Below are 25,784 nucleotides of genomic sequence, written 5' to 3' on the forward strand. Positions count from 1 at the left end.
CCCCACTGATGATGGAGGGACCTGGCCGAGAAACGCCCATTCGGCGGGGCCGGGGGCGGGGGTCGGTCATGAACAGAACTGCAGATAGGGAGGCGGCAGGGAGCCCCTTTCTTGTCCTCTCCTGTCCCCAACACGCTCCGTTTCCAACGGCTGGACAGTTTAAAAATTGGAAACAATCAAAAGGCTGGCCTCTTCCTCAGAGCGAGGGGACCCACGCGTTACCGCGCACCCGCTGCTCGCTGAGGGCCCGCGGGGGGCACACCCGTGGGGCTCAGAGGCAGGAAGCAGCGGCAACGACGAGGCCTGGGGTCCACGGACAGGACACACGAGCCCGCCCCGAAGCGTTCCGCCCGGGGCTCGCACGGGCTCGCGCCGCACAGCAGGCCTGCGGCTCGCTTCGTCTGCTCCACGAGCCCCCCGTTTATGAGCTCTGGTCTGGAGTGGATGCGGAGACACGCCGGGTGGGTCGACACCCCCACTCTCTGTCCTTCCCTCAGGCCCGGCTCCTTAACCAACGAGTGCGGGGGAGAACGGCGCCGACCTGTGGCTGGCGGGGCGGGCGGCGCGCCCCCCTGTCGGACTGCACCCGCCCGCAGCGAGGGAGGCCTGAGGCCACGGCCTGCGGGGGTGGGGGGCCGTGGCAGGCAGTCCTCCGTGCTGGGCGCCCACCCACAGCCTCCGCTCTCAGCTGCGTCGGTGACAAAGCTGGCGCCGGACGGCCGTCGGCCAGGCGGCCGTGACCGCCTCTCAAGGGCTTAAAGTGCAGGCAATGGACAAAGGTATCGTTCACTGAACCCCCTCCAATTCCAGCACGTTATTACAGGGAGGAGAAATTCTTTCACGGGGCTCTATTTTAAGACTCTATTACTCATAATTAGCAGAATAACCTTTTCAACCCCCACTGCACTGCTGATTATGGATACATTCACGCTGGGAGAACGAACCAGAAAGACTGAAATAAGAAAACAAAGCCGACGTGACAGAATCCCACCCAGGGGCGTGCTTCGCGCAGCGGCAGAGGTACGTGCTCAAAACCGCACACGCCGAGAGCGAGAACGTTTCAGAGCGCGCAGCGGCCAGCGTGTGCCCAAGTCCACGGAGCAGGCCCCGCCGGGGCCCAAGGGCCTCGAGGTGCCGTGCCGGCCACTCAGGCCGCCACTCCCGCCGGACGCGTCCTGTGGTTTCCCCAGAGCCCGCATCCAGCTGCCACCGGCCATCACCAGCAACGAGCAGGGCACTGGTTTTGCACAGGCTCCTCGTGTGAGCGCTCCTCCTCCTGCTGAACACAAAGAACGGCCTCGGCTCCGGCGCCTCTGCCCCACGTGGGCCTCCCCCGGGGGAGCCGGTGAGCACGGCCCGTGCCGGGCCTCAGCCCCAGGGCCTGGTTCAGCAGGTCCAGGGCAGGGACCGCGGCGCAGACGTATGCAGGGACGCCTGGGCAGTTCTGAGGCTGTGGCCCATGGGCCCCGGCGTCCCGAGGGCAGGGGATTCCATGCCTTCTGTGCGTTTGGACCACGCCCGCACAGCTGGCCCGCCGCACGGAGTCCCCTCGGCACCTGCGCTGGCCTCTGTAACTGCTTCCCCGTTGTCTTGCCCATCAAGGAGCTCCGGCAGCATGGTGACCAGGGGTCCCACCTCGGCCGGGGGCAGAGTGGATGGAGGCCAATGCCGGCGACGGCCGGAGAGGTGTGGGCGTGGCCTGGGAAGGCCTAGGGGAGACAGGCACGTCCGACTGGATGCTCTGGGCCCTGCCCTTCTGGGCAGAATCCAAGCTGCGCTTGCCCGTGAGCGGGCCTGCGACGCAGAGCCAGGAGGGCGAGCTCACAGGCGGGTGGGTGACGCGGTTTCCAGTTTGGGGAATTCCCCAAGCCGGCGGCGCCTGCTTTCACCGAGCACTGTCTCCCGTCCTTGGGCACCCTGACTGACTTGGGCGAAGCACTGGAGGCCACGCACAGGCCACCGAGGCGCCAAGGCTCTGCCCGCGTCGCCGCCCCTGCAGCCAGGCCTCGCCCTGAGCCCTGGCAGTGGCCGCGACGGCCGCGCTGACCTTTCCGAAGTGGCTCTCGCTGGAGTCCTCCAGAGAGAGATGAGGGAAAGGGGAATGAACGCGCTTCCGTCTTGGCCCAGCTCCGGGCTTAACCTAAAGGCCCACGGTCTTCCAGGCGGTTTGCTCCGATCGGCTTGCCTGGGACCACCTGAGCAACTCTGCCACGGCTCCCGGGGCGACCCCGCGGGGAGCCCCCGCCCTCCTGCTCCCGGACGCGAGCGCGGGGACGGGAAGGCCAGACGCCACAGCCGCCCTCGCACGTCTCTCCTCTGGCTCAGCGTTTGTAAAAGACCGAACTGTTCTTCACAGAGTTGGGACCAGGGTGGGCGTCCCCCATGGACCACCTTGAAAACACAAACAGGTGGGTGACTGTGCGCACGTGCACACACAGACACCGCCCCCCCCCCCCGTGCTGCCGAGAGAGGGGGGCATCCACAGAAAACCCCTCTGCGCGACCGAGCATCCGTCTCAAACCACAGGATGCCCCAGTACTTACGGCCAAAAGATGTAAGTGCTTCCTTTCACTTCCTTTTTATTACACAATGAGCCATTCAATACCCATCTCAGCTTTGGAAATGACACAAAAAGAAGACCTGCCCGCGCTGAAAACGGACCACACTGCTCTTTCGACGCTGGATGGACGGAGAAGCTCGACGTAAACCCTCCCCGCCTTTCGGCAGTGGGGGTGGCTCAGAGGCAACATGGAAGATGACAGACGTCCCCCAAAAAGAGAGGCATGAGAAGGTGGCGGACTTTTATTTATGCACTGGAGAAACAGGTAACTTTAATCGAGCTGGGGGTGTCCTCAGCGGTGGCCGAGGTGGGCCGGAGATCTATGCCTTTTAATATCGACCCCTGCTGCGCAAAGGCGGCACCACCTCTGGAGCCGACCGAGTCACGCTTGTAAAACAGCTGGAACGAGGCAGTCGGCGCGGCCTGCGGCGGCCGTGACGGATGGTGCGCGGGGGGCTTCCGTGCCAGCCAGATGGATATCTTCAATATCCTTCTTATTATCGGCTTGTGGTAATAAGTCCAATTAAACGGAATCAGTACAACCCACGTCTCCTCCAATTGCCGGAAAAGAGAGTAATTATGGGCCTCGGGTTTAATGAAACCAAAGAGTTGTCTTCTGTTTGTCTTTTTTGTTTGTTTGTTTTGTTTATTTTGATTGATAAGTGCTCATTAGGCAATAAGCCATTGATTTCCTTCTATGGCAGAGTGTTTTCCTTCGAAGGGAGTGTATGGATCAGTGGGCTGAGTGTCGCTGGTAGTCACCAGCCGGCCGCATCCGGGAGAGACGCGCAAACTCGGGCGCTGTCCCCGCGACTCTGACCGTCACGCCCCTAGGGGACCCCTAGGAGACGCCTAGGAGAAGTCGCACCTGAGGTCTTCGTTCTAATTACAGGTAGTCTGCATAGAAAGCTATACATTGTTGGTTTACCCATACTTATGCTCCCAGTTCTGCAGTGAACGGCCGTTACCATTTTTCACAGACCTCCAACCTTTCCCGCTCTGCATACACATTACAAATTTACTTGAATAAAATATTACCGGCAGAGCTAACAGGCTTCGCTAGCGGCCACCCCTCACACCCGCTGGTGTGCGTGAGGGTTTACGTTGCACGTGCATGTCTGTGTTTCTGCAGGCGCTGGGTTTATCTTCTGCTCCTAATTTCGTATTAAGTCATCTCGCTTGCATATATAAGACAATGCCATATGCGTTGTTCTTTACGTTGCTGTCGTGTGTTTTTGTCCCGACAAATGATAACGTGGCAAACGCGTTTGCAAGGTTAACGCAGAACCCGGGCGGCGTCCTCCGGAGTAAACACCCAGAAACAGGGCTGCTGGGCCGCAGGCTCGCACGTCTTCCACGTCACCTGCTCGCCACCATTTTCCTTGCTTTTTCCCCAACAGTGGCTTTGCTAGATGCTGATCTTTTGCCAGTCTCACATGCACATTAAAAAAAAATCAAAGCACCCTGGTGCTTAAACGTGCGCTTCCCTGCCTGCTGGGGAGGCTGAGGTTTCCGCAAAGGCTCGTCAGCCCAGAGTGTGTTTCTGCCGCCAGAAGCAAGGAAGGGAAGAGCCCTCGGCAGGGCCCTTCTGGTGGCGGGACCCAGCCACGGCCAAGAAGGGGCGACACCTTCCTTCCAGACCAAGGGCGGGACGCGGCGGGCAGGCTGCCGCCGGCGTGCACAGCGCGCGGCGCAGTCTTCGTGAACCTCAGCCTTGGTGCTACGAAAGGCGAGCGGCTCTTTCACAGAGAAAATTAGACGAACAGGGGATGGTTTCACCCCTGATTGAAATTGCCAAGGGCAAACTCTTTGCTCAATCGATGGGGCGCTCATTAGGGCTCACACGACTGTCAGGGGGAATAATTACACTCTGTTTCATCCAGGTCGTGGCTGCGCGTTTTGGTAGGAAGAGTCCCGGGCTGCATCACGCTCCGTGAGCCCGGGAAGGGCAAGAGGCGCCCTTAGCTCCCTCCTTACAGGAGCCTCCCGTCCCAGCTAACTGGGGCCACCCGCACTGTGGCCGGTGTCAGATCCGACAGGGTCTCGTGTGAGACATACCCTGGCCACTGCCCCCGTCCCAGAGGCCTTATCATAATGAGCATTTAGCCCTTCTAACAAACAGCCCTCTCTTCCGATTCCAGATGCCTTGGGTCAGGATTTGCATTTAACTTATTAGAAAGACCCTTAATTACCACCAAGCAATAATTGGTTCCAGTGGAAGACCTGTAATTAGGTTGAAATGTATTCTGATGTAAGGGCCGATGTGGAAAGCAGCTCTGGTGGGTTAGCAGCCAAGCGTCACTGCCGGACCCCGACTTCCGATGGAGCCCCAGCCGAACACGGTGACCTTACGTGGGCGATGCGGGCTGCTCCAGCCGCGTTTTCAAACGCGTTCCCACTGGAAAGACTCTGCGTTGCTGTGTCGGTCATACCGTGCGTGGAAGGGTCGACGTTTCTCCATGTCCAACAGCTGAAGCAGGAGGAGTGTGATACACTTCAGTGCAGAAATGCTACGGACACTCTGCATTGGTTAGGACTTCCTCTCTGGCTGCTTTATGCATGCACGCGACGGCGTCTTTTCTCCCACACGTAAACAGTCACTGGGGCGAGGGGGGGGAGTGGCCGCGGGGCGCAAGCCCCGGCAGCGAGGACGCCCCTGAGCTGTGCCGGAGGCCGCGGGCGCCCGTCCCCCCGCTGGGAGGGGCGAGGGCGCAGGGTCTCCGCAGGTCGGGAGAGCCTGCGGCCCTCCCACTGAGGACCTGCTTCTCCATCTTTGATCGTTAAAGCCCTGTTCTTTCTCACTGTAAGAGTACGTCTGCGCCCCAAATCAAAAGTTCAACAAACAGAATAAGAAAAAAGAAATGTCCAGATGAAATTAGGGTAAAGTTTGTATATAGGACACCTTCAAAAGAAAAAACGTGTTAGTGGAGGACAGGCCGCTGCCTGAGTGCGGTGGGAGCTGGGCGGGGACCAGGCAGCCGGTTTAGGCTGGTGACGGAGGGGAGACAGGGGACGAGAGCCCCGAAGCCCCCGGGCCAAGTGATGTGTGCTCTGAGGCTGTCGCTGGCCCAGCAGCCCTGTCCGGTGGCGGCGTGAGGCCCGTGCAGGCCCTGGAGAGTCCAACTGAACGCGCTCCTCCTCCGCCTGCTGCGCCGTGTTTCTCCCCTCTCTCGCCCAGCGACCGACCACCGCGCCTCCAGCTTCCCACTCCTCCAGCTTCCCACTTAACAGCGGAGGACGGAGGTCAACCCTGGACACGGGGGCGAGGCCAAGGTCCTGGGGCGGAAGCCTCCCCACGAACCCTGGCTTGCAGTCAGACTCGGAAGGGCGAGCGGCTCCGGCCTGCGGGGCCCCGGCCGGCGTGCGGGGCCCGGCGGCCTGCACCTTGGACCGCGCTCTCAGGACCTCTCTGGGGAAGGGAACCGCTCGTGAGAAGGGATCAGCTAATCTTTTTTCCCCCTGTAACGGGGTGAGAAGTGCACACTTTAGGCTTTGCTGGTCAAGAGGCAAAACTGAGGATGCCATGTAGGGACACATCAGTCACACGGTCTCTGCCCTGCTGGCTCAGCTCCTGTCGCAGCGCAAACAAGGGGTGCGGCCGCGCCCCCCACCAAGGCCGCGTGTACGGGCGCTGGGATTTCATGACACTTTCATGTCCGCAAATGTCCCATTTTTGAAATTTTATTTTCAACCAGTTAAGCGCATGGACGGCCCTCTTAGTTCCTGAGCTACACAAAACCAGGTGGCCCCCCGGATTCCGCCTGGGGGTATAGTTTGTCAACCCCTGAAAACGGAATATTTTCAAACTTTGCTGGGTACGAGGGTCAACAAGGGTGTTTATTAAAAAGGTGCCTTTTTCAGGCCTCCTCGTTCAGGTTGCAGATTTATGGGGGCAGCGGTGAGACCTAGGGGACCTGGGTTTCTGCGAAGCGCCCCATTGAGCCTTAGTTTGCTCAGTGCAGAGCTCTGGGAGGGGGGCCAGGGCTCCTCAGTGTGTCCTCTGGTGCCACCAGCAACAGAGCTAGTCAAGGTCATTGTGGATGTAGTGCAGCATGGTAACTATGGCAACAGCAGCCATAACTTAACACCTTTCATTTCTTTCGGAGGCCAGGAGGCCATCGATGGCAGGTGGGTCCCCATTGCTAGTTACCAGGCCAAGCCACACCCAAGACAAAGGCTCTCAGTGCCTTTTCTCTAGGACAGCTACTTAAAAATACCTGTCACGTGAAACCTGCAGAGCCCAGGCTGCGTCCGGGCAAAGCGCCACCTCGGACCTGACGCGGGAACGCACTATCGGGGACAGCACCGCGCGGGCACGCGGCTGGCCCTCCGCCGAGCTCTGAACGTGTCCGCCGGGGGGTCTGACTTGAGAACTGTTCCTGCTTCCGACTAAAACCGCAAACCCACACCTCAAATACACTATAACCAGCTTGAAAAGTGCAATCAGTAAAAGGCAGAGAGACCGACGGCTGGATGATAATCAAGAGCCCCGGGCGTCTCTCTGCTGCCCGAGGTCTGCGGTGCGGCAGCCGCTCGCTCGCGCGGAGCCTGAACGCGCACCCACTTGGGGGCTGCCTGCCCGAGACCGGCCGCCGCCCTCCTGTGCCTGGCGCGGGGGACTCGTCCCGTCCTGCGCCTCCCTGCCTGCCGGACCCTCCGCGGCGGACACTATCTTCAGCCTCCGTCCCCATCCTGGGGGCGGGGAGGGCGAGAACTGGGTTTTTACGAGCCTCAACTGTGACGTGTTCTGATGGTGTCTCCACCCCCACATCCCAGGAGATCAAAACGAACACAGGCTCCTTCTGCGGCTAGAGCGACGCCTTCTCTGACACCCGGGTGCCCCTGCAGGTTTCTGGGCTGAGCTGGGGCCTCTTGGGGTACAGCAGCTCCGTCGCAGGGGAGGCGGGGCTCCCGCACTCCGGCGCGGGACTCCGCGAGGCGGCCCTCGGCACAGTTCACGCGAGCCAGAACCGGTGTGCGTGCCCCTGGGCTCCGGGGCCAGTTTCTTCACATCCTCCCCAGGGACCCAGAGGCCCCTCCGCGCCCACGTGCGCGCGCACGCTTCCCCCGCGCACTGACGGTGTCAAGACCCCGCGCCCCCACCAGGCCTGTGACCGCGCCCGCGGTAGCGGGACTGCGGCGCCCCGCAGTCTGACCACAGGCGGCCCGTCGCTCTTTCCTTCCCCCGCTTCCTCCGGAAGACGGAGGTGAGACCCAGGGGACCCTGTGGGGAGGCCGGCAGGCAGAGCGCCACCTGCCGGGGGCACGTCCTGCGCGTCCCGGCTGGTCCCTGCTCGCCTCTGCCGTCCGCTGGCCTGGCTCTCCCTGCCCGGCCCTTCCCTTTGCTGCCTTCGCGGGGACTTCAGTTTCAAAGCGGTCGTGGGCCTCGGCCAATCATGCGCCCCCCGCACAGGTGGGGCAGCCACGTGGCCCTCTAAGGTCTCTCCCGAAGGCACCAAACGCCCTTGAAAGTCGTGGTTAAGTCCGTTTCCCAACCTTCATGCACCGATGTCACGGCTTCGCATGCGCTCTCATAACAGGGCGTACTTAGCACTTTTCTGGACACCGACTCATTCTTTCCAGAAATATGTTTTTGAAGGAGATTTTAAATATTTTATTTATTTATTTATTTATTTATTTTTAGACAGGGGAAATGAGGGAGAAAGAGAGGGAAACATTAGTGTGCGGTTGCCTCTCGCGTGCCCCCTACTGGGGACCTGGCCCGCAACCCAGGCCTGTGCCTGGACTGGGAATCGAACTGGCCACTCTTGGGTTCACAGGCCGGCGCTCAGTCCACTGAGCCCCACCAGCCAGGGCTGTTTTTAAAGGAGATTTAAAAAAATCCTTGCCATGAACGGAAAACCAGCGTTTTCCTAAGACGCACTGAGAGTCCCTCAGAAGGTCCCCCCTGAGCTTCAGGTCCCTCGGTCAGATTGTCGCCAAGACCCCTTCTGCTCACACGTTGTGGGAGGAGGGCGACATACAGTGACAGAAATGCAAATAACACGCACCTTAAACCCCACCCCTCTCGGGTCCCCGCCCAGCCCGTCCGTGGGGCAGGGGGAGGGGAAAGGGGGGAGGGGCGCGGCATAGCTGCCCGCTGTGCACTGAGAGCGGGGGATCGGGGGGTTCTCTCCTCAGCGATGACGCCCCCAGGCTGAGGGGTGTGCCCACATTTTATTTCCTTGACACCGACGGGGTCGGCGGGAGGAGACTGGAGCCCCTTATTAGCACCAGGATGACCCGCCTCCATCTCTCCGGAGACCCTGGACGGCGCCTTTATAAGTTGTCAGTGTCGTTTAAACAACGTCAGCTAAAAATAGTATTTGAGTCGCGGGTTTTAGACTTGTTAGCACAGCGTTTCGAGACACGAATTTCCAATCTGAGGAGACGTGAAAGAAATTTAGCAAAGGGACCGGCGATAACGCTCGTTCCAAACCCGTAACAGGCCCGACTGCGGGGACTCTCAGAACTGCACCGGCGACTCAGGAACAAGGTAGCCTTCCCACCGCCCGCGCCGCCCGCGCCTGCCGAGGATCACTGCTCCCATCCTGCCCATCCTGGCGGCCTTGAGGAATTAATTTAGTTACCACGGTACCTGCCTGTGCTGACGCGGGGGACGCCGCCTCCCCCGGCCCTGTCCCTGGAGGCAAAGCCACGCGGGTCCCCCGCGCGCTCGCCGGGCGCGCCCGTACCTTTCACCGCCAGGTTCCCGGTGCTGCTCGCTGTGCCGAAGTGGTTGGTGGCCACACAGGTGTAGCTCCCGGCGTCGGCTTTCGTCACGTTCACGATTCTGAGGCTTCCGTCGTCAGAAAACGTAATTCTGAAATCAAAGCAAATAAACCCAAACGGGTAAGTTTGTCATCTTCCGAACTGTGGATCACGGCTGCCTCGCTGGGCCGTCTCATCTGTATTGAGGGCATTTTCCTACGCGCACACGCACGCATGCACGCAGCTAGGCTGTGGGACTTATTTAGTGCTTTATGTCCTTCTGGCACCACGCCCTGCACGTCCCTCCTTCCCGGCGGCCCTAACCACGTTCCACGAAGGGAGGCTGATCATCAGCGCCGCTCCGTTTGTCCGGAAACTGCTAATGGGGAAGGAGAGAAAACCCGTTGATGGGCGACTCGATGCGCTTTTGTCCAAAGTGTTTTCTTCCATGTGAGAGGCTGAAATGAAGCGAGGTATTGTTAAGCATGTTTACGTCTGAAGTATGTACGTCAGAGAACGCATGCCTTTTGAAGGCAAGGAAAGGACTGAAGCTTAAAAAGTTAAAATAGTCCACAACACGGTGCGCCCTGGGCAGAGCAGCAGAGTGGGCAGCGTATCTTGGCGCCCATGACCGGGGACACGTGGCCAGCGCCTGGCAGGCCGGAGGTGGCACCGTCTCCGCCAGGCTCGGAAGCTGGACCACGAAGGGCTCTCGAGGAGCCCGTTCCCCGCGGGAGAGGAGGACGGAGAAGACAAGGCAGCGCGGCCTGGACGCTGCCGGAGACTCAAGCCTGGCGCCCGGGCAGTTCCCCGGGCGCCGCCTGCCCAGCCTCCCCTGTGCCCTTCACACCCCCAACACCCTGCGGCTCGCCCCCCTCTCCTCCCCCCCCCTCCCGCTTCCCTGCGCCCATCACGACGGCCTGCCACGCAGCCTGCCTGTCCTGCCCTGGCCCCTCCGAGGCCCCCTCTGTCCACCGCCGGCTGCTCTTGGGAAACACCGATCAGACGCCGCGTCCCTCGCTCTGCAGCCCAGCGCAGCCACGGGCTCGCCCCCGCCTGCAGAAGGAAGGCCTTCCTGGAGCCCACGAGACCTGAGGGGTCGCCTCCGCCTCTCCTGCTGACCCTCTGTCCTTCTGATGTCTCGCTGAGGGCGCTGCAGGTGCCCTGCCCTCCTGCACGTCTCTGGAGAGTGCGAATCCCTGTCCCTGGCCTCCCTGCGCGCTGTCTGCTGCCTTGACGTCGGGACGCAGCTGCCCCCCGACCCCGTCTCCGGGACCCTGGCTGAGATGGGCCTCCCTTCCAGGCCTCCCCAGACTCCCGCTGCCGGCGAGGGTTTCCCTGCAGCCACAGCCTAGGGGTTTTGTGTGCGCGTCCGCTCTCTCAGCACATGGCTATCCACTTCCCCGAGGCGGGGGCCACACTGGTCTCAGGAGTCCAGCTCCTGGGCCAGCACTTGGGATGACTCGCCACGGGCAGCAGTGACTGAGGAAGCCAGTGGTAAGTGGCTCTGCTGAGGGAGAGTGGGCGTGTGTCGCAGGCGGGCAGCGGGGCCGGGCCCCCGGGCGGCAGGCTGACCCTGACGCAGTCCCTCCGGGTCCATGAAGCCCGGGGCACAGCGTGCGCAGACTGCACCTCCCGGAACTGCTCCTCCTCCTCTCCTGCCACGGCGACGGGGCCGGGGACGGGCGTGCCACTGACACAGGCGCTGCCTGAGGACGCTCTTCATCCTCGGAACGGCTGACTTCGGACAGGGGGATCTGGCGATGCTGGCAGGCGCCTCGGCTGGGACGTGGAGGAGAAGCGTGCCTCGGAGAAGCCAGGCCGAGGCGCACCGGGCCTGAGAGTGGGACGGAGGGACAGAGGGACGGAGAGACGGCGAGGGGAGTGGAGGGGGAGGGGCGGGGCGCGGCGAGGCAGACGCCGACGGCATCTGTGAGGGCACAACCTTCCCTACGTAACTGGTGCCCCGTTGTAGGGACCGATCAAGTAAGAGGTCAGAAATCGGGTTTTCCGCCCGCACAGCTGGACTCGTCGGGTCCCAGGTGACTGGACACGCTCAGGCAGCGGCGGCAGGGAAGCAGCAGGAGGGGTGGGTGCCTCCCGCGGTCCCGTGAAGGCTCCGCCGCAGAACTCGCTGCTGGAAGACTGATAAGCTCCCTCATGGGGAATCAGCGGGGATTTCTGAGAAGGGGAAACTGGCCTGGTCTTTCTTCGTGCTCGGGCGTGTCATACACGTCTGGCTACCTCCTTCTGCAGATAAAGGCTAAGTATACAACGACGTTCTGTTTTTAACATGTTACCTAGGATCTTTATAAGTGACAAATTAGTTACAAAGCTAGCATTTCATCTTGCGGTGCTAATTGGGACTAACTTGAAGAACTTTTGAAATGCAGCTCAACACTAATATATGGATACTCGCTTCCTTTTCAGTTAGATCTTAAATCAACTTAGAAAAAGGGTTTTGTGACTAATATTTCTACATTCATTATTTTTTCCCGTGAATATAGGGCCTGAATGCAATGCCAGGGTAGTTTTGTTTTTGTGTTTGTTTCCTGATGAGATCTGGAACTTTCCATTTCATTTTAGCTTCCCCCTTTCAGGCTATGACTGACCTGGAGCTCCAATAGCTTGATGGTGCACTTCGAGCTCGTCCGAACACATGAACAGCGATCGAGTCGGACAGAAAGCACTGAGAGCGTCGACCCGCCCCCGGCTGGCACAGGCGGCCCCCGGCCCGCCGCGGCCCTTCTAGAATCACTGACGGCATCGGACGCACCTCGAAAGTGATAAAGCGGCAGGAGCGAGAAAAAGAGCGTGACAGAGGACGCGCTTTTCCTCCACGAAAGAGGTCGTCAAGTCACAACAGAGCGAGTGACCCGCTGCCCAGGGAAGCAGGCATTCCACGCTGTCACTCGGAGACCTCAGGTCCGCGGAGGGCAGGGGCACACCCGGAACTGGGAGATAAATGGGATCTCTGGTGACAGCCACCGGAGAGCTGGCCTGGCCAGTCCTGCAGATCAAAACCGGCCTGGGGGCGCTGGGCCTCAAAAGTGCTGATCCTCCCTTGTTGGGGCTTTAGTAACAGGACAAAAGCTGCCAACCCCGCAACATCCTATCACCCGGTGGGGGAGGGTCGTCCCCACACAGTGACCTGAGGTTTTTCTGCACGGGAGCCCCCGCAGCGGGGGAAATGGTGGGTCACTGAGTACCTTTCAACACGCAAACGGGGACGTGTCCCGAGGTTCAGTTAGATTTTAAATCATCTTTCCTATTGTTAGGTCAGGGATAACACAACTCACTTAAAATTACGTGTAATTTTTGAAAAATATCTCAACCATCCTGACAGATGTGTTCTTTGTTTTGTGCACAGCCAGTTCCAGGAAACAAGTTTGGGAGCCGAGAGCCTGCGTGTGACGGACCAGGCCCGCGCCTCACCAGGGAGGGTCGCGGACTGTGAAGCTCTGCGCCCGGTTGACAGGGCCCGCTGCCCTCGCAGGCGCTGTGCGGGCGGTGCGGCTCTGGCTCCCCGGCGGGGCCCAGGCTGAGGGCGGGTCCGTCGGGCGCCCCGAACCAGGGGTCCCTACGCCGCAGGAGACAGGGTGGGGCTGGGCGCACGGGGCAAGCCCCGCGTCCTGGGGCCAGGGGAAGGCCACGGCCCTGTTGGCTTCGGTCTTTTCAAGCCAAACAGCTGGGGGTTTTACACACGCTGCTGGTTAATTGTGACAAACGGGAAAGGAAGGTGGGACGGGGGCTCCCCGTTCCTGTCCTGCAGGCGACACACGACGGGGTTCCTGAACGGACATCCGCGGGACAGTCCAAGCTTCGACGCGCGAGAGGTGGCCACGGAGGGACGGCGATTCGCACCCGCAGCTCAGGAACGGGAGGGTCTGCCCGCAGCCCGCGGAGGGGCCGGCCTGCGAGCGGGGCGCTCTCCCTGGCTGAGGCCTCGGGGGACGAGGAGGGCTGGCCGGGGGTCGGGCGTCGGGGGGCTGCGGGCGCCCACCAGACACGCCAAAGCTCTGCTGGGAAGGGACAAAGAGGACACGTGTGGTTTGAATCGGGCTATTGCAATAAAAGCCCGATGGCATTTTACTGCGGTGTGGGTCACCTTCATGGGTCAGCCCATATGCGACTGGGCTCAGGGACGCTTGGACAGCTGGTGGTCCTCTGTTCCCGAGTGTGCCCGGGAGGGCGTCGGGGGAAAGAGGCTGGCGTTGGAGCTGGGCAGCTGGGGGACCGGGCGAAGGTGGCTCTCCCCTGTACCCGGCGGGGTGGGGGTCCTCAGCCGGTCTCTGAGGGCCTGAGAGAGCAAAGGCTGAGGGCGGGGGCTCCGTTCTCCCGCTGACCTGGGACACCCGCCCCCGCCTGCCTGGGGCCTTCTGCGCGCCCGGTTCTTGGACTCTGGTGACCGCCGCCGCTGGCCCCCGGCTCTCAGGCCGTGGACCTCGCTCCACACCACGGCCCAGGGGGCCTGGCCCTCCAGCCGGCGGGTGGCACCGTGGGACTTCGTGGCCTCTGTAACTGTGTGACCTGATTCCCGTAATAAACTTCCTCACACAGCCTTTAGGTGCTGCTTTTCTGGAGAATCCTGACTAACCCAACTTTGAACTAGACTTTGCCTGAGTTTATGTATTTAATTTCAAAAGGCGTGTGAACCTTCTCAACCCGATCGAGAGGATGGACTACCCTGATTCGCACCAAGACTGTTCCGTGGCCACGCGCGGTGGGCGGCGAGTCCGCCGGAGCCCTGGGGGACGGCTCTGCGCCCCCTGGAGAAACACCGGGCTTCGGCCTGCGGACTCCGGCGACGTTCAGTCGGAAGAGAGCGACTTAAAGGGCGATTTCAGGCCGCCGGCCACCGATCGCCCCAGTGGCCTGGGGTGGCAGGAGACATCGCTGATGAACAGACACCGGGGGACACAGTTCCCTGAGAGAAGATTCGCTCTCTGTGGTAAATCTCGGGGCTGATAAAGCGCCGAGCGGCCTGCGAGCTCATCTGCCCGGCCCGCGGCCCCGCCCAGCGCCGAGCACAGCCGGTCCGCTCCAAGGCAGCTCCCACGCCCTCTGCGCCGCCGGCTGGGACAGCGGCGGCACGGGAGCCCAAGGCGTGGCCGGTCTGCCCGGGGCCCTGGGGGTCCCGCTGTGGGAGAGTTCGTTTTAATTATTCTCAGTGGCCGGTGCAGGGAGGGAGGGGGGCAGGGAAACCTTTGTAATTTCACGTATTTCCACGGTAAGGAAATAATGCTCGGAACACCGCCTCTTGGGGAGAAAGGAATAAAATAAAGAATGTGTTTTTGTTAAAATGGTTTCTTCAGTTGCTACCTTTATGCAGGATCTGTCTCCATGAATATAAGGTTTAGATTTCCTTTCTCCCACAGTCTTATGACCGGAGATAATTACAGCACAAATCTACAAGGCATTCCCTAACATATTTTATTTTCTGTATCTCTTAAGTATTTTTATCAAAGCATCCTGGTAAGTCATATTACTTTTATAATGAGAAAAAAAGATTATTAACCTATAAGGCCCACAGACAGTGTTATGTAACCACCTCTTAGGACATTGGAACAGCTGGTAAAAAATACAGTTTAATAACCAAGGGCAGCTGTCTTCAGAAATGAACGGAAATAAAGACAACGACGTGACAGAAATGGACCGAAGGACCCAGCGCAATGGCTGAGCAGAGCACGGGGCGCCGCGAGCGCGGGGGCGTCTCCTGCGCGCCTGCCACGACCTGCCGGGCACTGCTGGGGGCCTGCACTTATTACCGCGTTTAATCTGCACACCCACGCCGAGAAGTACTATTAGTCCAGTTTTTCAGTTGAGAACCTGGGGCAGGGAACGAAGTGTCCAAGGGCAGCGTCGGGACCGCGGGCGGAGTTCACAGCAAATCTCCGTAGAGCGGCGCTGGCTGCCGGGTCGGAGCGTGCGCCGCAGCGCCAGGAGCAAGCACGTGATAAACGCGGGGCAGAGGCTGCCCTTGAATTTAACACTGGATCCTGGATTCTAATTAAGCGCTTTTTTTTCCCCTTTCTAATTTTGCTGTCAAAATTGCTTTTTCTAATATTGAGAAATCTGTGTTCAGACTAAAGTCTCCAAGCAGGAGGAGCAAAAGCCAAGAACGTACACACACATGAGCGGCCGTGGTAATCAGAGAAGGTTCCTTTACCCCCAAGTCAGCAGACGACTGGAGTCAATGTCAGTGACTGATCAGGAGGGAAGGCCCCCGTCCAGGCGAGGAGCGTTAGGAATGAGAGGCAGTTCCAGAACGCAAACGGCAGTACCGGCCGGCCCTGCTAGGAAAAAACATTTGCACGTTGCCGTGTCCCCAGCTCTCAGCCCGCTGGGGCCTGCAGGACCTCGGCGGACTCGCTTCGATTGTCGCCTCAGAGCCTGATGCCACCTGCAGGGGCAGAGAGCTCAGTGGACCCTCCGGGCCCCTCTGCCCGACACGGGAGAAGACCCCTGTCGGCGCCAGCTCGTTCCTGAAGCCCCCGCCTGCCCCGCACACCGCGGCCGCACCGTGTCTGTCCCCTGCGGAGGGACAGAAGCTCCTTAGCTGCGTCACCTTCACGGTCCCGGGACCTTGGCCTTCCCCACCCGCCGGCGGCCCCATTTCCGCAGCTCTGGGTGCTCCCGGGCGCCTCGCCCAGGTGTTTGCTAGACACACAGCCCAGGGAAGTCTCGGCGCCCGGGCGCCCAGCCTGCCGCCTCTAACATGGGGGTGGCATACAAGCACCCCCATCTCCCAAGGTTTCTGTGCAGGTTAATCAGGAAATCAGTATCCGTGACACCTTGCTGGCGTTGGTGGCGCACAGGGGGGCCTAACAAACGTCAGTGGCAACGACTGGTTTTACTCCTATTATTTTCTGCATCATCATACTTAATAGGCACCACATTTTCTTTAAATGGCTCAAGGTTCAAAATGAAGGTAATTGAATCAAGGAAACTTCCTGTGGCTGCTATAGATAGAAACCAATATCCCCGGCCATAAACAGACACTGAGTACAAATACATGTGATAAACACAAACCCCGGCTACCGCACTCCCGCTGGGCGAGGTCACCCGCCAGGACCCGAGCCAGGCCGGCCTCCCTTTGGTAAGAGGGGTGTGACCTGGGGTTCCAAGCGGGTGCAGACGTCCTAGGACCAGACGGGCTTCTGCCGGGGGCTCTCGGGAAGGAAAGGGCGCTGCGCCGCCCGGCGCCGGTGCGTGTCTGCGGCTGGCACCGCCAGCGGCCTCTGGGAACCCGCAGAGGTGCCCGCCCGCTCTGGGAAGCGCGCCTCCGTTCCCACCGTGTTCCCGGGGTCAGGCTCCTGCACAGCGTTAGGACCGAGCAGGCCTCACCCTGGCGGGGCAGGTCCCTTCACTGCACATTCGTGACATTGCAAGGGTGTCCCGTCCACTTCCTCAGTCTCCCCCCTATCCAAAGAGAGTCCCGGCCCAGGGCCCAAGTCGTACAGGCCCTCCTGTGTCCTCACCACTTCCCAAACAGCCCTTCCGTGCACCAAGGTGCGCAGAGAGCGTGTGGACTGAAGTCCATTCAGTCCCGAAAATTTCAGAGCCGCTGCTGCTGCCTCGTGGGATGAAGACCCTGATTTCTAACCTTCTGGTGCGTGGATCGACGTCAGAAGCACTTTAAAAATCAGAAGCAAATGATGACGTTCTCCCCCCAGCCCCATGCAGCCCCGCGCATAGTTTTTGAAAGCGCCCCTGCCTCCCAAAGGCCTCTGTGTTTCAAAACCGTAAAGGGGAATGGAGGGAGCGGAGAAGTCAGCAAACATTTCCCCCGCGCAGGGGCATAAACCACGCTCCTGTTTCCTACAGGCCCTGCCTGCGCTCGCTCCCCGGGGAACTGTTCCCGTGGGCACGGAGCCTGCAGCTCTGCTGTGTGTGGACGTTTCCGTGATCTCCCGAGTCCTGGCCGCCGGCCGGCCTGCCTCTGCGAGGCCGCAGCCCGGGGTCACGTGACCGATGCAGACCGGGGCCTGACGGCTCGTCCATCTGTCTCTCCCTCGGTGGGAAAGAACGCTAGTTCTTTTCACGTAAGAGTCTCTATTCTTTTCAGGCAAACCATCCACAAGAACTGTTTTAACAAACAAGTCTCATGGCGACAGAACATTCTAGCATCAGGTGCGTGGGCCTGATTCCAGTCAGCAGCCCACATCTGCGAGGACTTTTCCCTGGTTCCAAGGGGAGGCTGATGAAGGAAACCCGGGGCTCGGGCTGAAGGGCGTCTCGGTCCGGAGGCAGAGATAGGAACTGAGATACGCGGTGCTCAGTTTGATAAGAGTGTGTGTGGGGGGGGGGGCGGGGGGTGGATAGACAGAACAGGTCATTGTGAACCAGACCCACTGAAAGCTAAGAGAAGTCCAGGCCCAGATTCTGCTGTCTGTAAGGACACGGCTTTGCCGCCTGCTCGTCCTCCGATGACCAGCGCACCACGTTTCTTGAAAAAGCTGGTCAAGGAGGCTCTCGTGTAAAGGTTGAGCTCGAAAGGATGATGAAAGGAACAGAGAGATCCTGAAAATACCGATAACCTCAAGCAGCAAACCAAATGGGAAACAACTGTTTTCAAAGAACTCACCGTAGTGGAATATTCAAATGGGAGAATCATTAAGAAAATGAGATTGGCTAACACGCACCCTGACTAAGCGTGCGTCGTCGCTCTGTGTGCCTCGCGTGTCAGGTCAAGTGACGTCGAGCGACAAAGACTTGCGGGACACGTTTGCCTTGGGCGGGTGACAAGAGCCGGGTAAGGGACACGTCCGGAATTTCCCTTTTGAGCGTGTGTGTGCCTGGGAGTGAGAGTGTGTGTGCATGTGTGTGCATGTGTGTGAGTGCACGCGCTAGGCCCCGGAATAAGAGGCAGAATGGTTATTAGCATTTCTGAGCTACCCTGATGGATGCAAGAGAAACTGATGTTAATAGCAAGGCCAGTGTTTAGAAATGAGGAAACCTGAACAAAAAGCGGTTTAGGGGGATTCACTTCGTACTGGCCAAACGGCAGAGGGAAACCGAGCTGAAAGAGCGGAGCCCATCGGGTGGTCTGTGGAATTAATCCGCCACCCTGCCCAGCAGGCCGTCGGTGAGAGCAGCAGTTAGGCCGCGGTGCCTGGCAGAGCAGAGACCGGACTTTTCCTTCAGGGTTATTTTTCAATACCTGTCCCCAGCAAAACGGAAAGTGCACGTGAGGAAATGCAGCTAAGAGAGCGCACGCCCGCCTCGCTCCTTCTCGCAACCTCATTTGCAAGGGCTCACAGCATCTCAGCTGCAGCGCGGAGCCGACACCCTGCCGCGCCTGAAGGGCCTGTGGCGGACGGGAACTCTGAAAGTTACTGGAAAGTGACGTTCCCACGGAGGCCAGAATTCGACAGGAACCATTTTCCTTTTACGCAATTAAGTGTAAAATGTACTTTTAAAATATAAGTTGTGCCTTTGCAATTTTCGGTGCTGTGTCCTTCTAGAGGCAATATGCTGCAAGGTTTCCACGGCTCCTAAAGGGTCTCTTCCCAAGGCTCCAGCGTCACACGTTGCTTTTATGTTACGGGTAAAAATTGGCACGGTTTGGGAAAAAATGGGTGGTGGATGTAAATCGCCGCGCGCCACATTCCTGGCCAGTTTATGGTGCATCACCGGACCAGCTTCTCCTCCGAGGGCAGGGGAGGAGTAGGGCCACGCTCATCAGCCGGGCTGGGCGCATCTCCGGGCAGCTGCCGAGTCCTTCCCCTCTCTCTGTCCCCTCGGCCACGGGGTTCTCAGAGGGGTTTCAGTCCCTGGACATTTAGGGGCAGCCGTGTGAAGCCAGGTCGAAGGTGGGACCATCTGTGTTCAACTCACAGATGTATTATGGACCAGGTGTTGAATTGTAGAAAAGTTGTCAGCTTCCTCAACCTTGGCGTCCTCATCTATAAATTAAGCCTTGGGTGGCTGTAGGGATTTTAAAAATTTCACTTACAAACAAGTGCTTTGAAAACGATGAAGCGCTGTGTTTGCCTAAGACTGGCGGAGGCTGTGGTCAGCCGGGGTCTTCTAGCCCTTCCCCAAAGCCCGGTCCCTGGACCTGCAGCCGCGTGATAGCGGGGTACCGCGAGGGACGCAGAGCCCCGGGCCCGGCACAGCCCTGCGCACTTGGGACTTTCAGTCTCACCACATTCCTGGACATCTGTGCGCTCCGTGGCGGCGCAGAAACACTGAGCCACTTAATAGCAGATATGGAATTTCACCTTGGGTCTCCCGATTCTTAGCGGACAATGAATGGGAAAACCAATACAATTACTAGGCCAATTTCGTAGGAAAGAAAAGTAATTGGAGGTCTGATTTATTCCCATTGGCTGTTCATACCTAACTGACAGACCAAGGGGTTGCTAGAGCCCAGGCTAAACTTCTTGGCAGTGGCCCGGCTTCGCCAACGACAGTGCCGATGGCTGGGGCGAGGGCAGGCACGACCCGCTGATGGCTTTTCCAGGTGAGATGACCTTGGGAGGCACAGCTCACCTCTGGCTCACCCACCGGGGCCGGCGGGAGGCGCAGCCCCATTGCGCGCAGCAGGATCGAGTTCCTAGCTGATCGCCGCAGCGGGAGGCCCCGCTGACTGTGGAAATGCAGGGCGCGGGATGGGGATAAATGCAATTGTGTAGGAAGGTTCAAAGGCGTGGATCCTGCCGACGGGGCGGCCTTCCCTCCAGCCAACAGCCACGCGGTAGGGACCTGCTGTGTGTCGGACAACACGTGGGAGAGACAACGGGCAGTCGGGCCGGGGTGGGGGGGCTCTCTGCCCTCAGAGAGTTCAAACTTTCTGCAGGACAGTCATTTAGGAGAAGGGTGACCTCGCTTATGCCCGCCGATTCAACAGATAGTTCCTGAGCGAGCCTGATGGGCCGCGCCACCCCCCGGGTGTTGGGTACGTGGCCCTGAGTGAGACAGATAACATCACTGCCCTCCAGGAGCTCACCCTTCCGTGGAAAAGAGACAGCGAACGGCCAAGCAACGGCGAGCGCGGTGCCTCCGTGGTCGCGTGTGCTGAGTGCCACGCGGGCTCTCAGGCGAGGGGCCTGGGTGCGCCGGGGACGAAGGACAGCCCGTGGGGGAGGCAGGGCCCGTGGGCTGAAAGGGCCTGGTCACTAAGGCTTGGACTGGCTGCTGTGTGAGAAATCTAGATTTACTTCTAGGTCACTGGGCAGCCCCGGGATCACGTGCGCAAAGGTGAGGTCGCTTCGACCTCAGAGCCGCCCTGTGCCAGGCGTTATAAGCGTTTACCGTGAAGGGGCCTGAGGCCTCAGGCTCAGGGAAGGGTGAGGGGGCGCGGCGGGGCGGGGCGGGGCGGGGCGTCCTGGGAAGACGGCCACGGAGAAGACGCGGCGCGCTGGCGGGGCAGGGCCCAGGAATGCCACACGCCAGGTGGCTCAGGCTCTCATTCAACGGGACAGCGAGGCTGCGAAAACGTGACCAAGATCGCGGCGGAGAGTGACAAAGGCGTGGCTGCCAGAACGAGGGGCGATGCCCGCCCGCTCTATGCTGGTCCCACTGCCACGGGCCATGCGCACCATCCTGTGAACACTAAACGCCGCGAGGGGGCGCCCAGGACACGCGGTGCCGCGCGGGGAGGAGAGGGCGGGGCCCTGGGGCTCCTCCTGGGAGGACCACGGGAAGGCGCTCGGCGCTGGTCCTTGTGGTGCCCCTAACTACCTAGCCCCCCACTTTCTTTTGAGGACACTTTCCGCAACTGGACTCGATCTGCTGGGGCTCTAGTGTGGGGTTCTCTCTTCCCCTGTGGCCTGGGACTGACCGATGCTTTGACGGTCTACACAACCCCAGCCCCCTAGGAAACAGGACAAAGACCCTGAACGCGGCTGGACTTCATTGACAGCAGCAGCGGCGGCCTGATCAGGCTTCCTATCAGAAACAGCTTCCTGGGCCCCTGCCCACGACTGGGGCCCACGGAGTCTCAAACCTGCTCTCCCAGGGATGTTTGAAGTCCCCCACATCCTTCCAACAAAATTCCCCGTTGCTGGAGTCAGCTGGAGTTCTTCCTGTTAGTTGCGGCCCAAGAACGCTGACGCACTCAGCCGGGCAAACAAAGGGCTTGGGGGACCGCGGGGACAGGAGAGGGCAGCCTTAAATGCTTATCGGGTTATTTTGTAGAGAGAGGGGAAGGGAAGGAGAAAGAGAGGGAGAGAAACATCCACCAGTGGCCTCTCGCACTCGCCTTGACTGAAGACCAAACCCACAACCCTGGCATGTGCTCTGACCGGGAATCAAACCAGGGACCTTCTGCTTTGTGAGACGACGCTCCACCCACCGAGCCACACGGGTCGGGGAGGCTAAGGGGACAGCTTCCCAATACTTGGAAGACTGTTCTAGAACAGAAAGCCAGGCTTTTGCCTGCATTGCACCAGGGAAGTGGCTCGCAACTCAATGACAAAGCCCCTATGCATGAACATTTTGATATAAAATTCCCTCCGGGGTACGACTCTCCAGGAGAGGCGTGGGTTTCTCATATTGGAGGCAACTTCAGGTTTCTCATACTGGAGGCAACTTCTGCGCCAGAGGGCCGTGCAGGCAAGTTCTCCTCAGAGGGGGCCAAGAATTGGCGGGGCTGCCCGAACGATGGCTACGGTGCGGCATCCAACGGCTCCCAAGGTTCCAACGGCAGCTTTGACTTCACTCACATTTTCAAACGTGACTGTCTTGGGCATGTTCTCAGCAGACTGTGCGCCCCGAGTTTAAACAAACTTCAGTGAAGAAGAAGGCAGCCGTGGGTTTTTATAGGGAGTGCCGTTCAAAGCAGAAACACAGGGCCTTTGGGCGTCAAATAGACGGACAACGTCAGCGCGTGTTTTCCGGGCCTGCCTCTCTTTGTGACATGTGTCTCTGAGGCCCCCCTGCGCCTGTGACGTTGTTCCCTGCTCAGCGTGACGCGGCGGCTTCCCTGAACTCTGCTCATGCCGCTCCCTCCAGGCCTCACGGACTGCGTGCAGGGCCAGCGACGGCCTTCGTCCCTCGGCCACCAAGCAGAGATGCTCCGCCGGGCTGTTTTCTACTGCCCAGGGAGTCTGGTCCAGAGGCGGGCGTGTCCTTTCCAGCAGGAATTCGAGGACATTTTACAGAGGAGGCGTTGAAGCAAATAAATGTATTTTTATTTCTCTGTAAGGTGCGCTCTAGAGGGTTGCCCCTTGTTATGCTGAAGATAATCCTGTAGTTGGTGAAAAACCACTGTGCGAGACACTGCCCAGTGTGTTATTAAATAGCCCTCATGTGAGGATGTGCATCAGTTAGCTATCGCTGCGTAACAAAGGACCCTGAGCCCAGCTGCTTCAATGACAAGCATTTTTGAGTGCGGGCTGGGGTGGGAGGCGTGACCGGGAAATGGGCCTCTTCCCTATCCAGCAGGTTTCCCTTCTCTTCTTTGCCAGGTAGTGACAGGCTTTGAAAAGCAGCCAGGGAGGCTCCCATGTGCCAGTACTTTTAAAGCTGTTACTTGCATAAACTCTGCTAAGCAAGTCACACGGCCAAGCGCAGCGTCAGCGTGGGGTGGCGCTGACCAAGGCCGTGGATCCCGGCAAGCGGACAGCATTGCGGATGTGCATGCAATCGCTCCACTACCGGATTTAAGCGACAAAGTTAAGATTTAACACCAGAAGACACGTCATCTCTTTTCAAAAATATTTTTCAGATAGTAAACTCTACTAGGTCCCTTATTTCCCTTTTGGCTTGGGATACTAGGAAGCTCAAAATACAAAGATTCATTTAGTTCGGTCATTGTGTTAATGTACACTTTCCCTTCTACATGGTCTAAATGTTCGATTTTCATAGTCTTATTGTATATAACTTGTATTCTAATCTGCTTCAAATATATATATATATATATATATATATATATTTGTTTTGTTTTTGTTTTTCAGAAGGGGAGATTAACAAAAAAATAAACACTTACATTTAAGGTTAAGAGAGGCAAGGTCTGTTTTTTAAAGGGGCAGTGTTCCTTATTACACGTGACATTCTCCTGGTCCTACCGTGAGCCAAAGTGACAAATGTGCTCCTCAACCAGTTTTTCAAGGAACCGTCTCACACTAACTTCCACTCGGCATGCATGTGGCCTTCCACAGGCTCATCGAGAGGAACGTGTTAAAATTCAGAGCCCACAGCTAAGGAGGTGACAGATGTAAAGAAAATTCAGCTGCAAATAAAGTTCTTCATTTCATTTCGGAATATTTTCTTAAAGATACCATGAGACACGTTCTCAAAGGCCTTTGAAGACGGAACTGCAGAGCTTCATGACTTGGCCAGGAAATATCACCGGCGCTTTGGCCGCGGAATTGGAAATGCTCCCTTGAAATATTTTCATTAAAGTTGTACCAAAGTTAAATAGAACTAGAAAGTTATTTAAACTGGTTTTAACATTTTCTTACGTATTTCCTCTCAACTGACAGCAAACTGTCAAAGCTGGTGAGACAAAGAACTAGCAGGTGTGAAATGGCTTTGGGGGAATTTAGCCATGGAAGAAACCAGGGGGTTGGTACAGATTCCAAATTATTTCCAATGAGTTGAGGATCTCTTTTTGATAAATCTCTCAGAAGTAAATAGTGTGGGTCTGAAACTAAAGAATCAGTCCTGCCAATTATGTGTGGATGGGTCAGGCACCAAATCGAATGGGGAGGAAATGATTTGTATTAAAATAACAATTAGGCTGGATACCACTCCTAAAAGGGAGGGAGAGTGCCCCGCTGCTCCCACAGGACCACGCCCAGCCTGGAGAATCCGCAAACAGCCCGCGTAGCCTCGGGGGCCTATTTATACTTATAAAGAGCTTTCCACGGGCACTCTGTTGATATTGGGCACATAACTGAAAATATACTGCCTTCTGAAAAAGTGCTCTGAAAATATTACCTGGCTCTTTGTTTTTAATATACTTCCCCCTGGAAGCTAATTTTCTTGACCTAAAAGGACTGGAAAGGATTACATTTTTTTCTTGATGTCGAGATATTGCCGCCATTTCCTGGAATGGTATTTATTCCTGGGCACCGAGGAGTGATTTCTCGCCAACCTGAAGGGCTCCCGTGTCCCGCTCTGCATCGGCCCTGGGCCCGGCTTTGGGGAATGCCCCCGGCGCGGGTCCGTGTGACTCTGCCCGTAGGTTTGGGGATCCCCAAGTGACTGCTGACCCTCTGTCCCCTGGGGATGCAGAAGAACTCGTAATGACGCAGCCTTTCCTCTTCATGCCCGCTGCTTCAGAGGCACCTAGAAGCTCATGCACCCCGGGGGGCCCAGCACGGCTCCCCGCGCCCCGCACCCTCAGGCGTGATCCCCGGGAAGCCGTCCAGCCTCCCCCGGCGTGCGCTTCTCCCCGCCCCCGCAAGGCCTCGGGCGGCTGCGTCCGGAGCGAGCTCCCGCTCCCCCTGCGCCCTCCGGCCCGCAGGCTCCGTGCCTCGGGAGCCGGGCGCAGCACCTGCCTGCTTTTCCTGCGCGCAGCTGCGCCGGGGGAGCCGCGAGGGAGGCCATTTTAAACCTGCAGGTTGTTTGCAGCGGAGTTTCACAGGGACGCCTTGGAAAGGTGGCAGGGAGGCTGGCAGCCAGGATGCCAGGCGAGCTCGGCGGTCTGAGTCACGCTGGTGGCCCCCGCGGCCCGCTGCCGTCTGCACAGGCTCGCCTTTTCCGGAAGGTCACAGAGTTGGAGTCGCCCCGGGTGCGGCTCTTCAGACTGGCTGCCCTCTGTAATGTGCGTTTAAGGTCTCCTGGTCTTTTCATGGCCTGACAGCTGATTTCTGTTCCGTGGTGAATATTCCGCTGTCTGCCCGCACCACGGCTTGTCTGTCACCTCCCTGCTGACCGGCCTCGCGGCGGCTTCCATGTCTGGGTCAGCTGTGAACAAAGCTGCTGTAAGCGTCCACGTGCGGGTTTCTGCGTGACATAAGTTTTCAGCTCTTTCGGGAGAACAGCAAGGAGTGGAATTGCTTGATCGTATGGTAAGAGGATGTTTAGTTTTGTAAGAAACTTAACTATTTCAGAATGGCCACACCATTTTACATTCCCACCAGCAGTGACTAAAAGCCCCTTTTGCTCCAAATCCTCACCAGCGTTTGGTTGTTAGTGTCCAGATTTCGCCTATTCTAATGGGCACGGAGTGATACATCAGTGTTGTTTTAATTTAAATTTTCTAATGGCATATGATGTGGAGCATCATTTCACATGCGAAATTTCCCATCTTTATATCTTCCTTGGTGACTTGTATGTTAGGGTCTTTGGCCCCTTTCTAAATTGGGTTATTTTCTTATTGTTGAGTTTTAAGAGTTCTTTGTGTATCTTGGATAATAGTCTTGTATCAGGTGTGTCTTTTACAAATATTTTCTCTCAACTGTTGGTTAGTTTCTTCACTCTCTTCACAGTGCTATTTGCCAGATTGAGTTTGGTCATTTCTTTTGGATTTTCTACCTAAACGATCATGTCATCTTCAAACAAAGACAGTTTTATTTCTTCCTTCTCAACCTGCACACCTTTTATTTCCTTTTCATGT

At 58.3% G+C, this 25,784-nt stretch overlaps 1 protein-coding gene across 1 annotated transcript in view; it reads right to left on the bottom strand.

Moving 5' to 3' along the window:
• Window positions 1–25,784, bottom strand: part of LOC129087769 (contactin-4-like) — a 268,769-nt gene that overhangs the window by 40,091 nt on the left and 202,894 nt on the right. Inside the window, exon 11 of the mRNA XM_054594798.1 lies at window positions 9,256–9,383. Within this exon, the coding sequence (XP_054450773.1) occupies window positions 9,256–9,383 (128 nt within the window). The remainder of the gene's footprint in view (window positions 1–9,255; window positions 9,384–25,784) is intronic.

The sequence above is a fragment of the Pteronotus mesoamericanus genome, unplaced genomic scaffold (genome assembly GCF_021234165.1).
Source record: "Pteronotus mesoamericanus isolate MK-2021 breed Mesoamerican mustached bat unplaced genomic scaffold, CSHL_Meso_final scaffold_533, whole genome shotgun sequence".
NCBI classification, from domain to species: Eukaryota; Metazoa; Chordata; class Mammalia; order Chiroptera; family Mormoopidae; genus Pteronotus; species Pteronotus mesoamericanus.